At 45.5% G+C, this 15,277-nt stretch overlaps 4 protein-coding genes across 4 annotated transcripts; 1 reads left to right on the forward strand and 3 right to left on the reverse strand.

The window, feature by feature from the left end:
* Positions 1-4,571: 4,571 nt before the first annotated feature.
* F5891DRAFT_933258 (uncharacterized protein) lies at positions 4,572-4,883 on the reverse strand (the record flags this gene model as incomplete). Its single annotated transcript, XM_041373999.1, has 2 exons — positions 4,572-4,636; positions 4,703-4,883. Coding segments are annotated over 2 exons (246 nt in total), but the record flags the coding sequence as incomplete, so codon positions are not given.
* A 1,417-nt stretch (positions 4,884-6,300) lies between these two features.
* Positions 6,301-9,272, reverse strand: F5891DRAFT_1104328 (uncharacterized protein). The gene is made up of 4 exons (XM_041363628.1): positions 8,796-9,272; positions 8,443-8,737; positions 6,722-8,386; positions 6,301-6,663 (listed from the first exon to the last, which is right to left on the reverse strand). Exons 1-4 carry the CDS (start codon positions 9,063-9,065, stop codon positions 6,308-6,310), a joined length of 2,586 nt encoding a protein of 861 aa, XP_041229925.1. The 5' UTR covers positions 9,066-9,272; the 3' UTR covers positions 6,301-6,307.
* A 978-nt stretch (positions 9,273-10,250) lies between these two features.
* On the forward strand, positions 10,251-12,695 carry F5891DRAFT_1170999 (uncharacterized protein; the record flags this gene model as incomplete). The annotated part of the gene is made up of 9 exons (XM_041365523.1): positions 10,251-10,377; positions 10,526-10,723; positions 10,767-10,978; positions 11,044-11,340; positions 11,406-11,756; positions 11,806-11,955; positions 12,015-12,194; positions 12,254-12,435; positions 12,495-12,695. 9 exons carry the CDS (start codon positions 10,251-10,253, stop codon positions 12,574-12,576), a joined length of 1,779 nt encoding a protein of 592 aa, XP_041229926.1. The 3' UTR covers positions 12,577-12,695.
* Positions 12,696-13,289: 594 nt separating this feature from the next.
* Positions 13,290-14,469, reverse strand: F5891DRAFT_1014281 (uncharacterized protein). Its single transcript, XM_041360825.1, has 4 exons — positions 14,215-14,469; positions 14,139-14,156; positions 13,938-14,082; positions 13,290-13,887 (listed from the first exon to the last, which is right to left on the reverse strand). The coding sequence occupies exons 1-4, from the start codon at positions 14,365-14,367 to the stop codon at positions 13,757-13,759; spliced, it is 447 nt and encodes a 148-aa protein (XP_041229927.1). The 5' UTR covers positions 14,368-14,469; the 3' UTR covers positions 13,290-13,756.
* Between the last annotated feature and the right edge of the window lie 808 nt (positions 14,470-15,277).

The following is a 15,277-nucleotide window of genomic DNA, read 5'->3' on the forward strand; positions in this document are numbered from 1 at the left end:
GGACGGCTCTGTGCCTACTCGCGCATGGTTTATTAGCCACTTACGCATGCTGTTTCCTGATTCCATATCGGGACACTCATTGTGTGCCGGCGGAGCCACTTCTTTAGCGGCAGCCAGAGTATCGGCCAATTGTATTCAAGCTATGGGACGTTGGAGCAGTGACTCCTTTCATATTTACATCCGAAAAAATCCAGCATTATTACATGCACTTCTCTTCAATGGACGCTCCATTCATGATCGTGCAGTACCTTTTCATTCTATTTAATATATTTCTACTTACTATTTCTACTTCTTTCCACACCTTCTGTTCCCTCCCTCCCTCCCCATATAGCTGGAGTTATAGTGTTTGTCTTAGTAGTGTCAGTCGAGTTTGGGCATGTTTGTCTCCCAAATCCATTGGGGACCCCATGTTCTCGCATCGGGGTCCTCGAATTTGCTGGCTAAACTCCTCATTGTCTGTGTGCTCACGAGACTTAAGCGAGGACAATTAGCTGCAAAACAAATACAAAGTATGCGCCCACAACAGACCAAGACCCCGGATCAATACCAGAGCAACAAGATGACTATGAAATTTGAATCAAACATCCGACCGATATGCAGCACCACAGCAGGTCTGTGTCTCGAACAAATCAAAAATCGAAGTCGCAATGCAAAATGCATGTCAATGATCAGAGAAAGATGTCGATGATGTGGGTCGTCAGAAGTAAGATGGTTAAAAACCTGATAATAGGAAGGGAAGGATGATGAAAAGAGACGGGGATCGGAGAGAAAAGAGAAAACTCTAGAGGAAACTCTTTCTCTTATTCTTCTCTTCCTTCTTCAAAGCAATCTCAACATGCGACTCATCCACACTCTCCCTAACACTTCCAGTAGGAGGCGTAGACGCACTCCCACGGCTCGCCAGACCCATGTCTCGTATGTGAGTGTCCCGGGGTAAAACGCTAGGCAGTTTCAAAGCTTTACCGCTAAGACTTATCTTCCTCGCAAGTCTCTGAATATTCTGTTCGAGAGTCGTCGTCGTCGTATCCGGCTGGAGCTTTGGGACCTTTGGACGCGCTGATCTAGTCTGTCTACATGGATGCTCTTGTTTAGAGATATACAAGCAAGAACAAGAGAGAGAACTAATATTCTTGCGCAGTAGGAGGTGAGCAATGAGTGTTATTATTATTCGGCATATTCCGTAGTATACTCATTCTATTCTAAAGTCAGATAGTCCGAATCTCCGCTACTTGTCAGTGCACGGATCATGTCGCAGGTATGTTTACTGATTGTTCAGTCGTACCTGCTATAACAACACTCCCCCTCAATCAGGAGACATGCCTAGACCTTGAATAAGTCTTTCGTGATCCGGTTTAGGTAGCGGTTTGGTGAGTATATCGGCTATCATCCTTTTTGTAGGGCAATAAACTTCATGAATCTTTTGTTCACAAATCTTTTGCCTTATATAGTGACTTTTTACATCGAAATGTTTCGACTTTGCGTGATATTGGGGGTCTCGTGCTATTGCTAGCGCCGCCATATTATCTCCGTACAAGGTAGTTGGAGTGTTTTGGTTGAAATTTAGTTCCTGAAATAGATTTCGAAGCTAGATGGCTTCACGCGCTGCGTGCGCCATCGCTGTATATTCTGCCTCCGTCGAAGACAGTGAAACAGTGTTCTGTTTCTTTGAACTCCAGGTAATTGCTCCATCACCTAGCTTAAAGACATATCCTGAGACTGATACTCTGTCTCTAGGATCATTGGCGTAATCAGCATCAGACCAGCCTTCAATTTGGACTTCGTTTTTGTCAGTAGAGCCTCGATATAGGATCCCAATGTTTCGTGTACCAGATAGGTACCTTAGTACTCTTTTTGCAGCTGTCCAATGTGCTAATCCCGGATTCGAAGTGAACGAGCTTAGCCTTTGGATGGCATATGCAATATCCGGTCGCATTGCTACTGCTAGGTACATCAGAGATCCGATTAAGGATGCATAACCGTTATTATGGTTGCCCTCTTGGTCAGTCTCTTCTTTCTCTAGCACAATTTTGGGATCTAATGGCATTCCTACAGTGTCAGACTTCTGGAGACTATATTTTTGCAGGATTGACTCAATATACTTGGTCTGTGAGATTCGGATCGATTTATTCGGTCGATCTCTTGTTATCTCTATTCCTACAATTTTTCTCAGTTCTCCAAGGTCAGTTACATCTAGGATGCTCTTTAATTGAGCTTTGAGTTGATTCATTAAGTCTTTATTACTCGTAAACAGCAGTAAATTGTCGACCCAAACGGTGATGATTTCTGTTCCGTTTTCCGACCGCCTTATATACACACATGGATCCGATATCGTGCGTTTGAATCCTATGTTGTTCAGGCGTTTATTTAACTCAATGTTCCACTCTCTCCCTGATTGTTTTAGTCCGTATAGGGTCTTCTTAAGTCGACATACTCGACCAGTACCATCATTGTACCCTTCCGGTTGTTCCATGTATACTTCCTCTTTCAGGATACCATTTAGGTATGCTCCCTTTACGTCCATTTGCTCTATCTCCCAGTCGAGGATAGCAGCTGATGACATAATAGATCGTATCGTCTCTAGACGAACGACTGGGGAGAAAGTATCGGTATAGTCCATACTGGGAATTTGTGAGTACCCTTTTGCTACCAGTCTTGCTTTATATTTGACGACTTCGCCCTCTTTGTTGGTCTTTTTAACTAGGACCCACTTATTCCCTACAATCTTTCGATCTTCGGGAGGATCTACAAGTTCCCATGTACCCATTTCCTTTAATTGGGTAAGTTCTGTGTCTATGGCTCCTTCCCACTTGTCCCAATCTGTTGATTTGCATGCATCTTTCAGCATATGAGGCTCTGTAGGATCGAAGCTTCCATTTTCGACAATGGCTTTCATGATGATGTCGGCTTTGGTCTGGGTAATTTCTGTCTCCTCATATCCACTTTCGTGATTGAGGTAAGCCCATTCCTTTACCGGATCATTCAATTTACGATAGTCTTGTCTAACTACCTTTCTTTTTGTTCTTCTAGGCAGTTCGTTTTCTAGTGGACGCATCCGTTTTCGTTCTGAGGGAGTAGAGCTTTCGCTCCTTCTCTCTTCAGTCATTGGTATGTCTTCGTCTACTCTGCGCTCATTCTCTTTTGTAAGTGGTTTTTTAGGTGTACGCATGTCAGCAAGAAGCGCCAGATGTGCAGCACGAGGGGGAGAAATGGAGTACAGACACGCAGCCATTAGGTGTACGCATGTCAGCTCCCCCTGATGGCTGCGTGTCTGTACTCCCTTTCTCCCCCTCGTGCTGCACATCTGGCGCTTCTTGGGGAAGTTCTTTTTGCAGGAATTGATAGTTCCTGCTTATTCGGACTTGACGCGTTCGAGCATCATAGTATCTCACTGCCTTCGGTCCGTCTTCATATCCTACAAAGACGTGCTTTAATGACTTTGGCCTCATTTTAGACGGTTTTGCTCCTTCCTGCAATATATATACAGGTGTGCCAAACTCACTAAGGTGAGATATGTCCGGTTTTTTACCACTCCAAAGTTGCTCAGGGGTTGCACTTTCCAGTGCTCGCGTTGGCGCACGATTTCGTAGATAAGCAGCATGTGCTACTGCTTCTGCCCATAAGAATTCAGGTAAGTCTTTGGCTATTATCATCGCACATGCTAATTCGGTCAAGGTGCGGTTAAATCTCTCAGATATGCCATTTTGTTCTGGTGAATACGGCGCTGTCATCTGGAGTATAATACCTTTATCCTTGCACCAAGTAAGTAGCTCATTATTGATGTACTCTTTGCCATTATCGACGCGAACCTTTTTAGGTCTATTCTCCCAGCGTCTTTCTAGGTAGGTAAGGTGTTGTTTCATCTTTGTGGTAGCCTCATTTTTGTGTTTCAAGAATACGATGCTAACTCTTCGAGAGCAGTCATCAATAAATGAAATATAATATTTGGCTCCACCAATCGATTCTACCCTCGCCGGTCCCCAAAGATCACTGTGAGTTAGGTCTCCGGGATCTTTGGATCGTTTATCAATACTGTCAGGAAATGGTTTGCATACCTGCTTGGCTTGTATACAAGCCTCGCAGTCAACAATGGGTGAGTTTATATCAACTTCTAACCCATTGACTAAATTTTCCTGACATAGACATTTTAGACCACTACACGCGATGTGTCCATACCTTCGATGCCATGTCATCCAATCGGTTTTTAATCTCTCCTGCGCAGTTTGTACTCGAGTCTTTGGATATAATTGAGCTCGAGTATTTAACTTATATAGGCCATTGGTCATATGACCTTTCACTATGGTACGTCCTCCTTTTACACTCAAGGTGACTTTACCATCTCCCATTAGCGCATTTCCTCCCTCTTTATCTAATCTCGTGATTGATATGAGGTTGTTGGAAGCACTTGGGACATATAGGACATCGGTAAATTTTGCTCTGATTTGTCGATTGCCGAATGTACTAACGAGTTCAATTGTACCTTTTCCGAGCGCTCTTAGGGACTCTTTTCCTATCCCCAGTACTCGGTGCTCTTCAAGCAGCACATAATCGGTCAATGCCGATCGAATCTTCGTTATATGGGATGATGACCCAGAATCCGCAAACCAATCATACCAGGCAAGTCTCTCAGATTTGTCTCCTCCTACATTTACATTTTCAGTATCTTCCGCTATTTCAGTAAGATCTTCAGCAAGTTTTGATGTACTGGCCATATAGGCCACGTCATCCATGACTTCGTCCTCATATCCCATAGGCACTTCTTGGACTAGCTGTGCTTTGTCCTTTTTCAAGCGCTTTTTGGCGGACGGTCCTTCACCTGCTTTACCACCTCCTTTAGCCCAACAGTCCTTATGCTCATGTCCGGTCTTGCTGCAATTGGAGCATTTCTTGGACCTATGCCTACAATCATCTTCGGTATGTCCTGTCTTCTTACACACCTTGCACTTCTTTATATTTCCGTCTTTCTTCTCATTAAACTTTCGCTTTTTAGCTCCTTTTACCACTATCTTGCTCTCGGTAAATTCCACTTCTCTTTCCTTTCGTCGACGGTCTTCTTCGAGAATCATTGCAACGAGCTCGTGTGACGTCATAGTAGGGTTACTTTGGTGAGTTACGATGAATGTCTCCCAGCTTGGTGGTAGTGATCCCATCAGGATAGTGCGGAAATCTATATCCGGCACCACATTCCCCATTAAATGGAGATTTTCCTGGATCTGTTTAAGCTCGATGATGTGGGCAGGAATATCTTTGGTCTCTGAAGCAAAGGTTCGGTACAACTTGTGCCTCCAGGTGTAGATACCTTGCTGACCTCGAGATTCTTTGATGAGTTTCAGCTGGTCCCACATTTCCTTGGCAGTATTGGCACCTGTAAGGTGAACCATTTGTGTATCGCTTACAAGCAACACTATCACGGTCCTTGCCTTACGATCCTCGGCTTCCCATTTGGCTATAGCGGTAAGCCTGTCAGCTAATACAGGGCTTTGGCCCCTAGCTGGTTTGGTCTTTGTTCCATCTATATAGCCTTCGAGTTCCTTTATCACCAAGAATAGCTTGAACTTTCGTCTTCCAGGGGATCCAATTGTTCTCGCTGAGGTGTTCAATTCGGTAGAGTGAAGATCCAGCAGAGGATTGATCAGACATTTTGATAGATTAGCTCTTGTTTTTGATATTAATAATATGTTTATTTGCGCACGCCAGGGCTCATAACCTCTTGTTTAGAGATATATGAGCAAGAACAAGAGAGAGAACTAATATTCTTGCGCAATAGGAGGTGAGCAATGAGTGTTATTATTATTCAGCATATTCCGTAGTATACTCATTCTATTCTAAAGTCAGATAGTCCGAATCTCCGCTACTTGTCAGTGCACGGATCATGTCGCAGGTATGTTTACTGATTGTTCAGTCGTACCTGCTATAACAACAGATGCAAAGAGGCCGTTGAGTTCAAGAAGCTCCCTATGTAAGCTCTATTCAATAGTCCATCCTTCAGAACCATAATCTTTCAGAAGAAACCAAATCCGAGTCAGCACCGGATATCACCAAAAAAAAACATTCAAACAACCACTCACAAATCAGCCCCCTCAATCTCGATTCTCGACCGATTACTCAAACAGGTCCTGCCATTCACAAGTCTCCCAAGCGCACCCTCTAACACCCTGTGCACCTATATACTGTCAAGCGTTCTAGTCATGTGCATCAGGGAAAACCTCCTTCACAAAATCAAGGTAATTTCACAAACTCGCATGAAAATACTGAGAATTCGGTAAATTATTTGTATTCAAAGGTATTTCAACAAATTTCATTGTAATGCTCAGACAAGTGTTAAATAAGCATGTCGGTCACTGAAGGGGTTTACAAAGAAGGTGGAACAGCACTCCAGAACAGTGCTACTCGTCCACTCACGAGGTGCCGCTACGCCGAAATTAGGTATAAGATGAATGCTCCTACAGATATCTGATATCTCAATGATGCTTGCCAGACGTTCTCCATGACGAATCAAGCGGGCAACTTTGTACAACCCATGGTGTGATTCCGGTTGCTGGAATGGAGTGAACCATTCCACATAGGCAAGGTGGGTGGGTGGTTGTGCAGGTCCAGCGCGGAATAACACATTCGAAGCTTGATTTGTTAGCGTAAAGACGACACGGACTTGCGCAACACGGTAACCTTCAGTGATCGAGTGAGATTAGTGACTAACATGTTCAATGCACCATACAAAACGCACCATCCACGCCTGTTGTCCCGCCGTCCCCTTCGTTGACCAAAACTGTGTCAAAACGCGCGGGGATCATATGCCCTCGCTTGTCCTCTTGTGATGGTTGACAATGGACAGAATCCACGGTGACACTCGAGTCCTGGATCCCCCGAGCATTGATTGAGTTGAATTTGATCCTGTGGAACGTAGCCACAGTATCAAAGGGAATAATGATGTGAGCGGCCTCGCGTTCGAGTTGTGCTGCAGACAAACCAGGTTGATTTCTCCCGACGACGTAACGAGCCAAAGCTTCAGTGAAAAATGTGGCGCCATACTCCCGCACAATGCGGTCCAACTGGACACGCTTGATGGTCGGGTGTTTAGTCATCTTGATTGCGCGACGATAATCCATGTCTGGAGGTATGATTTCTTGCGGGGCAATATCACCAACGAGACGCCATTGGACAAAGTTGTCGTGCCATAGAATCTTCTCCCGTCTTTCGAGCCAGAGTGTCATTTGAGTGTACTCGTCTTTATGGTTGGTAGCCCTATAGGCATCCTTCGTGAGGTCGATGTGTAAATGTTCTGTGTACTCGGTGTTGTAGTTGTCAGTTGTACCATACGTTTTTATCATATGTACATAGTGACGGAAGCCGTGAAGCTTCGGAAGGTTGAAATTCGAGCGGATTCCAAGATCAAGGAAGATGTCCTTATTGTCGTGAAAGCGTGTTAAGGCATCATCGAGAAGTGCCAGTGTTTCGTCCGTATGACAAGGGTATTGCGCAAGGTACAGGAAATCAAGGATGGCACGAACAGCACGAGTAAGGCGAGCATTGTTGAGATTTCCAGGCAACCGTATGCCAATGACAATGCCGAGCAGGAAGCGACAGATTTGATTGTGCTCCGTTCCACTAACACGCGAGAGATTACTGATACCCTTGAGAAACAATCGGATATTATGGTTTGGGGGAAGTCTACGACAACGAGCATCAATTTCGGCTTCGCTATATGCCTCCTTGATCCACTCGATGAGGTGCTTTACAATACCCTGGTAGAGTTGATGTAACACGTCCGGCGTGATGGATTGGAATATATTAGCATGCGGGAGATCCAGCCAGAATGGTTTGTAGATGGGCTTAATGCCGCGCTCCTGGCATGCTTGTCTCCACAAGTCATAGTCCTCATCAACGAGCGACAATGCAGCGACAATTGCCTCGAGGTCTCGCAGCTTGACAGGAACATCAGGACTTCCCAACTCCTCATGCGGGACATCGCATTTTGGGCATTCTCCAGATTTTATCCCAGTTGTCAACAACTGTTCCGGGTAATCGGCGGAATAACATGCGACAATCGGATGTCCTCGACGCACAACTCCATCCCCACTAGCCATAGCAACACCATCCTTGCCGGGGACTCTCAGAGGCTCCAGAATGTGACGCACACAAGCATGAAATAAATTTGTGGCCGTTCGGCGCCTCGCAGCCTTGTTTGTGATATGTTCGAGTTTTGAGGTTGGTAGATAGGCCAGGAGAATCCACGCCCGTCGAGATGGCTTTCGACGGATCTCCTTCGGAATGTTGCCTATTGTCATATAGACAGGATAGGCAGATTTGTTCCTAAACATGGTGACCTGCGTCTTGTCGGAGGAAAGGATGATGGGTATGACTGTTGCGCCAGGTTTCTCTGCTTCGAGTTCTTTCTAAATGATATTGTGGTAAGTTCAATATGAATCAGAACGTTTTTCAAAAGACTCGCCTGCGTGGACCACCACCACTTTCCTGTATGCATATCATGATACATTCGGATTGTTTTGTCAGCATCGACATAATGGCGTTCGGGAGTGTAGTTGAGGTGTTGCGAGAAATCCGGATCTGAATAAAGGGCTTTGACGCACTCCATGACGTCACGCGAGTACACGTCAAATGCTTCGTCTGCAACAATGATTTCTTCACGTTTGAAACGAGGTCGTCGGCATGGTAAGTGTCGGTCAATGATTTGATTGAGTTCACGGGTGTTTCGATACGAAAGACCTAAGGCATCATGAAGCTATAGAAACGTAGTTAAAAAGTTGGCCCATTCATGACCCAAGAAAATGAAGACTCACCCCTTCGACTGCAAGCAGCTCTGAAAAAGCAGTTGAGCCCGATCCACGAAGTTTTGCCCACTTTGCAACCTCGTAGTCTATGCGAGATGCGAAGGGAGCCCAAACATTGTCTGCGCCTTGCAGAGCATTGTTATAAGACTCGAAAGCGGTAGTGCCAGAGTTAAGTATTGGAGCACCTGCATGGCGCCGCGGAAATTTCTCAATAGTGGGCTGGCGACCAAGGGCTTTCTCCGCTTCTTGTCGTTCGGCTGCATGTGATTGTGGCAACATATCTGACTCCTCAAAAACATCAACGTCGATATCCTGCGGTACAGGATCTGCAGGGCGTTCCCACCCATTCTCAACCTCAACCTCTGCATTGTGATCCTCTTCCTCGCCATCAGAATCCAAAGGAGGCTCCGCCGCTGCAACTTCGTCATTATCATCTGGCCATTCCAGATCTTGTTCGTTGTAGTGGCCAAAATAGTCTCCTGTAAATTCCGTTAGATGACGAGGATCAACATTGTCATCTCCATCATCAAGACCGTCAGAATTCTCAACCTCAGGCTCTGACTGAGGAAAAAGACCAGAATGTTGTAATAGGGCTGCGCATGATGGATTCGTGGTCTTGGCTAGGTGATGGGAGTATCCAGCGTGCTCGAAGTTTTTGGTGCAACCTGGGCAAGTGATCATTTTGTTGGCAACAAAACAGGCGGTAGGTAGTGGTGGTAGGTAGGTAGGTAGTGATGGGTAGTAGAGAGACGGTGCAAACCTTACAGCGTGCTATCCAGTGTGAAGATTCACACACTGTGAACCGAGTTTGATTTGTTGCCTGGCAGTACAGGTTTCAAAAAGGTACAGGCTCCCTTCCTTAGCATGGAAGGGTACGAAGACGCGGCCAAAGACGCGGTTGTTTCAAAAAGGTATAGGCTCCCTTCCTTAGCATGGAAGGGTACGAAGACGCGGTTTTTTCAAAAAGGTACAGGCTCCCTTCCTTAGCATGGAAGGGTACGAAGACGCGGCCACACAACACGAATTTACTTGATATTTCAGAACAGGTTAGATTACGGTGACAGCACGGCAACAAACAAACGTACTAAAATGATGGTGGCACACTGTGAACCGAGTTGGATTTGTTGCCTGGCAGTACATGCTTCTGCCTGGACTCTCTGTCCATCAGCATGGGCTACACGTGCCTCAGCTTCTTTGATGATGCGGCGAGCTGAACCTGAGAGGGGAGGAGAGGGAGCACCATTCAAGTTGACGGTTGCAGCTTGAAATTCTGCTAGTAGACGCTCTGCTTGTTTTAGCCATTTCTGTAACCACACGTTAGATGAAAAAAAAACCAACGACCCTAGCGCTGGCACAGCACAGTAAAAAAACAGACCTGAAAATGAGAGTGGCCACCAATAAGTTTTCATAACCGTCTCAACCTTTCCCTTCCCAACTTCAGCTGAAGCAAACACTACTAGTAGTATGCCTCCGAGTCCCCATCTGTCTTCAACGCCGTCAGATATAGCCGCCCACAAGCGGAACGCCCAAAGAAAGGCCCAGGTGGCAAGTCAAGATTCCACTGGCAAAAAAACCGGCAATACAGAAGAGAGTGAGTACATCCATAGGCCAAGAAAAATGCGATGGACTCACAGTCATCACCAAGAACCACTGCAGCGGTCATCCAAAGTAAAGGCCTTAGAGCGAAAAAGTTAGTACAGGCAATTGGAGAAAGCAGTCATTGACACACCTTGTTTCAGTCTGGAATGAGACAACGACCAATACTCGTAAGCGCGCACCCACAGTAACTGCGCTACAATCAGTACCAGCCGCCAAGTTAGCGCGAAAGAATGAGACAACGACCAATACTCGTAAGCGCGCACCCACAGTAACTGCGCTACAATCAGTACCAGCCGCCAAGTTAGCGCGAAAGACACCTGCAGAAAAGTTAGACAATGGTTAGTAGTTGCTTAACAGATCAGTATGAGAGATACTCAACAGCGGATCAAGTCAACGGTCATGGTCAAAGTCAAGGCCGCGATAAGAAAAACAGCAAGCTGCCAAAGTCAGTCGCAGTGTCAATCGAAGATAACGACTCTGTCAGTGAATACGGAGAGAGTGATCATGACACCGACAAATCGGACGATAATGCGGAGGTTCCAGAAGACGATGATGAGGACTTAGTACCCTCCCAGAAGGAACTGATTAAAGAGGTGAGTCGTCACTTAGCTACCCAAAGTTGAGAATGATGAAAAAAATGACGCACCTTTTATTTAAGATTCCCTACATGATGCCTCCTCGTGCAGCTAGATCTGCCAGCGCACTATCGCAAACCAGCAAAACATTGTCGAATAGTGTTCGGATGACATCTAGCGGGGTTTCTGACGAGTCTGAGTCAGAGTTGCAGTTTGCTGACAAAGACACGGAGTCTGCCAGTGACCGCAGTGACAGTCAACGTTCCAAGGCAAGTTATGATTACCGCGAGCCTTCATCACTCACCAACTCGAAACCACAGCCAAGCAAGAAGAAGAAGAAGAAAAGGAGCAAAGTAGCAGAAGCACGTCAAGAAATTGAGGTGATGTGTTCTACTCTACTACGCTCCCATCACTCTGTCTTACTAATGAATATACTGTTTTCTAGAGGCCCAAATTCGCAGAGTCGCGGCAGCTAACAGACGAGGCACTGCCAGCCTCCGCCGATAAGGAGTTGTCTGAACACTCCTTTACATGGCCTATATTCACAGATCTAGTCTACTCAGCCGATAGCTCGATCAACCTCAAGGCTCAGAATACTCGGATTCAGCAGGTGTTGAAGACTGCCGTCTTTGAACTCAAGAAAGCCTCTATCTTCGACAACGCATTTCCCAACATCACTCAGAAGCGCAAGATGGCTCTCGATGCAGTTTATAATGCTGCCGGGAAGCATAAGGAATATGCGATAGCAAAGAGGATCAAGCATGACTTTGATTATGCGGTGGCTCTCGCTGGAGTGGTATGTACACTTCTTGTATGTTACTGGACATCACTGACATCCTCACAAGCCGGAGGGACGGCTTAGTTCCTTCCGTACTAATCTCAAGAAACTCGCGCATCAAATTGTGGTCTCTCGTTTTGGACTCAAGAAAGGCTGCGGTGACGAGGTAGACGACCTCATCAAGGGTCACAAGTATATTTTCCCAACCGACGCCAAGGTCTGTTCATTTTTTCGTTATCTATCTCTTCATTTATCTTATTCTTATCCACCACCCAGGGTAAGGTCCTTGGGGACCAACCGTTTTGTGACGAGTCTATGGTTGACTCCATCCGTTTATCTTTTTTCGATGGTGAGAACTCAATTGGTGTCCAGTCCTGTGACGATTTTGTCTCGGTCTTGGATGGAAACAACGAGCCCGAGCTACCTGTTGCTATGGTGTGTTTGATTGCAACGCTTGTAGGTGCCGCTCTTGATAATGTTTACTCTGTTTGCTCACTACATAATGTTCTCTGCAGATTTACTCGATATTGAAGGATTGGAGCAGCGGGAACCCACCCTCAGGCGCACAAGTCAAATCATTCAATTCCTCCTTCCACATCAGTGTTTACAACGCTCACCAAGCGACTCTCACACGCATCTTTAACGGTAGTCGAAAGAAGTACCATGTACTGATGGCGCGTCTCTACAAGGCAGTCAGGTATGTCTTGCTCACGCGCTATTTGTTATCGTCGTGTACTCTAACTAATTCAACATTAGTGCAGTAGAAAGCTCAGAGCCCGCTGGTTCATTGGACGCCGCTTGTGATTACCTTGATCTTGATGCAATGGGTGAAGATTAATCAACCTTCCGAGTCATTTGTACATACTGGTGCTTTTTCGAGTCTGCTGATCTTTTTGCCGTCTTTCGGTTGTGATATTCTCGTTTAATTCTAATATATTTGATGTTCGTGTGTCTTCACATTGTTTGAATTCAAGATAATTCAAGATAATCAATCAGCAAATTCAAAGGATTTCAAAGGAATTCAAAGGAATTTCGACTGGAGTTGAATAATCTCGTTTACTTTTATTTCAGCGGAATTCAGAGGAATTCTCTGAAATTACCTTGATTTCGTGAAGGAGGTTTTCCCTGATGTGAATCATCATACCTATCGTCGTTGACCGTGCTGTACACTGTTCCCTTATCGTCACGCGCACAAATGCTCACTAGTACCATGCACGGTGAGTACGAGGTGTACTATAGGACGAAGTTCTCAACACATTAATGTTGTTCTTTCTATCCGTATAAGATGACCATGCCACCATTTCCCAGTAAATCAAATTCCAAAAAAACCTGAGCGGCTGAGCCTTTGATGCCTCACTGACAATCACATCAGACCTTTTATTTGTCTAGACATCAGTGAAACCTTTCAGTTGCGTCTGTGCTGGGTGCAGATTCAGATCACGAATCCAACTTTGTGATAGAAGTATTTGAACTTGCTTTTCAGAGCTGTCATTAATCTATTGGAGAATGATGAATATCATCATCGACGAGAAGCCATCCAAGGCGCCCCAGGCCGAGGTCTAGTTACAAGTGAAAGGAGTACATAGATGACATTGCGAATTAGGGGGCGGGATCCCGAGGGAAATGACTCCAGGCTTCAAGCTTCAAGGATCAACGGTGCGGCCGAGGAAGATAGATTGTCGAAGTCTGGCGATAGCAGTAGCATGGGCAATATAGGCACAATTACAATTACAAAAGAACAGCCCTATGACGAAAGGGTATGACGTTCTTTCATTACATATACTACGGAGTGCGTGGATGGATTCCATATTCATGACGACAAGAAGCAGATGAGGGTTGTGATTTGAAGTACAATGCGGTAGCCGTTGGGTCCAGGTAAGAACGCTTGAAAGGAATATCAACTTAATGATTGTTTCCTAGTGTCAACCTCAAAGTGTTGGGCTTTCGTACAAAATCCGCGAACAAACGGCCTTTGAGGAAAAGGAGGCACCCATTTCTGAACAGCTGGTGCATAATTCTTATGTCGACGAGACAGCAGCAGTCTCGACGATTAGTAATTCCTCAATGCCCAATTGGACGCGAGGGTCAATTCCACTGGTGCGTAGAACTATTTCATGGTTTATGTCCTCCAAGAGCGAATTGATTCGATCTATACAAATGGTGGGAATGAAATAAAACACAACAACGACCAATGCTTACCGTCGATGTTAGTGGGGAATGCGGACCTGCGGCGTCTGATCCAGACAAGCAATTTGAAGTAAGCCGCCTTGTAAGGCACGTGTTCCTTTGAACAGAGCATGATCAGGGACACGTCCATCCTCTGTCTAAGCGTCCAGCGTGCAACCTTCGTTGCCAAGAGGCCATCAGTGAGAGTGTTTGCCAGAATTGAAATTATTTTACCTCCGTCAGAGTGATGATCTGCATGAATATAACATCATCAGTTGACTATACGAGATGATTAACAAGGAAACAAGACCTTTTCCCCGTAGGGCTGCAAATCGCAGTCTTCCAAGTGATCGAATTTCATTATTTCGTTCGTAGCATATCGAAAATGGTGTAGAGTGCTCAGACGTGCAGCCAGACTTCCGTCGGAGACTGCTCGATCGAGTTTACGGAAGTTGTTAGACATGAGGATTCACAATAGAAAGTAGATATGAGGATATAGAGAGATGGAAAGAGGTGGGAGGAAGAGAAACACTGCCAGCACGAAATATATAGTGCTTATATCCTTTAAGTTGAGATCACAACTTTCAGAGGCGCTTGCCACAGGTCATATAAGTACATCAAAAGAACAAACATAAATATCACCGCATAGCTACGGTACATTCCATGAGCTCTGGTAGTAAAGGGTCTTTGTGGTGTGATGATCGTCCTTTGTTTACTTCACCACGTTTGGCATGTCATCGTAGCAGTTACTTAAATTGGAAATACACGATGTGGGTGGTCAAGGAACAGCGGCGTGTGCGTCTGGCAACGGAGTATTCACCGTGACCAAGGTGAAAACGGCCTACTTTGGGGGGTTCCTAAAACAAAGGTTCTATGGACATATGCCACTCAAACCAGGAGACTTTGCAAAGCAATTCTATAGAAACGTGAGCCAATAACGCTGAAACCAGGACAGCAAAACCCACTAAACAACTTGAATGTAATAGGTGAGTGGATTCCGATGATACCTCCACCAACGTTGTTTGGATACTTGACCTCCGAATGAGGAACTGTTTCTGTGTGCATCTTCTCAAGTGTCATCCGGGTTGGTGGGATCGGCATTTCACGGCGTACCAATGGGACGCAATCGAGCGACGCGCCTTTGTCAGGTATTCTGTCCCAAGTGGCATCGACTTATGGCAAACTTGAAAGAGGGCCGTCTACGTTTGAAAGTTCCAGTCTTTGCTCTGTGGAACAGGTTACAGTATAAGAGTCCTTTCGAAAATCAAGTGCTGTGACAGTGAAAGATAACTCAACTGAACATGAAGAAGGTGTAGTGGCCAGTCCTCACTAGCTCGAAATCGAATGTGATACAGTGGTTTATATTAGGGAGA

Source organism: Suillus fuscotomentosus, assembly GCF_016647785.1.
Source record: "Suillus fuscotomentosus strain FC203 chromosome Unknown F5891scaffold_10, whole genome shotgun sequence".
NCBI classification, from domain to species: Eukaryota; Fungi; Basidiomycota; class Agaricomycetes; order Boletales; family Suillaceae; genus Suillus; species Suillus fuscotomentosus.

Coding starts and splice junctions, on each gene's coding strand:
- F5891DRAFT_1104328 (XM_041363628.1), bottom strand. CDS start 9,065: ATGTTGCCACAATCACATGCAGCCGAACGACAAGAAGCGGAGAAAGCC. Junction 8,738..8,795: donor AGCTGCTTGCAGTCGAAGGG/GTGAGTCTTCAT, acceptor ACGTTTCTATAG/CTTCATGATGCCTTAGGTCT. Junction 8,387..8,442: donor GTGGTGGTCCACGCAGGCGA/GTCTTTTGAAAA, acceptor TCATTTAGAAAG/AACTCGAAGCAGAGAAACCT.
- F5891DRAFT_1014281 (XM_041360825.1), bottom strand. CDS start 14,367: ATGTCTAACAACTTCCGTAAACTCGATCGAGCAGTCTCCGACGGAAGT. Junction 13,888..13,937: donor ATTCCCCACTAACATCGACG/GTAAGCATTGGT, acceptor CCATTTGTATAG/ATCGAATCAATTCGCTCTTG.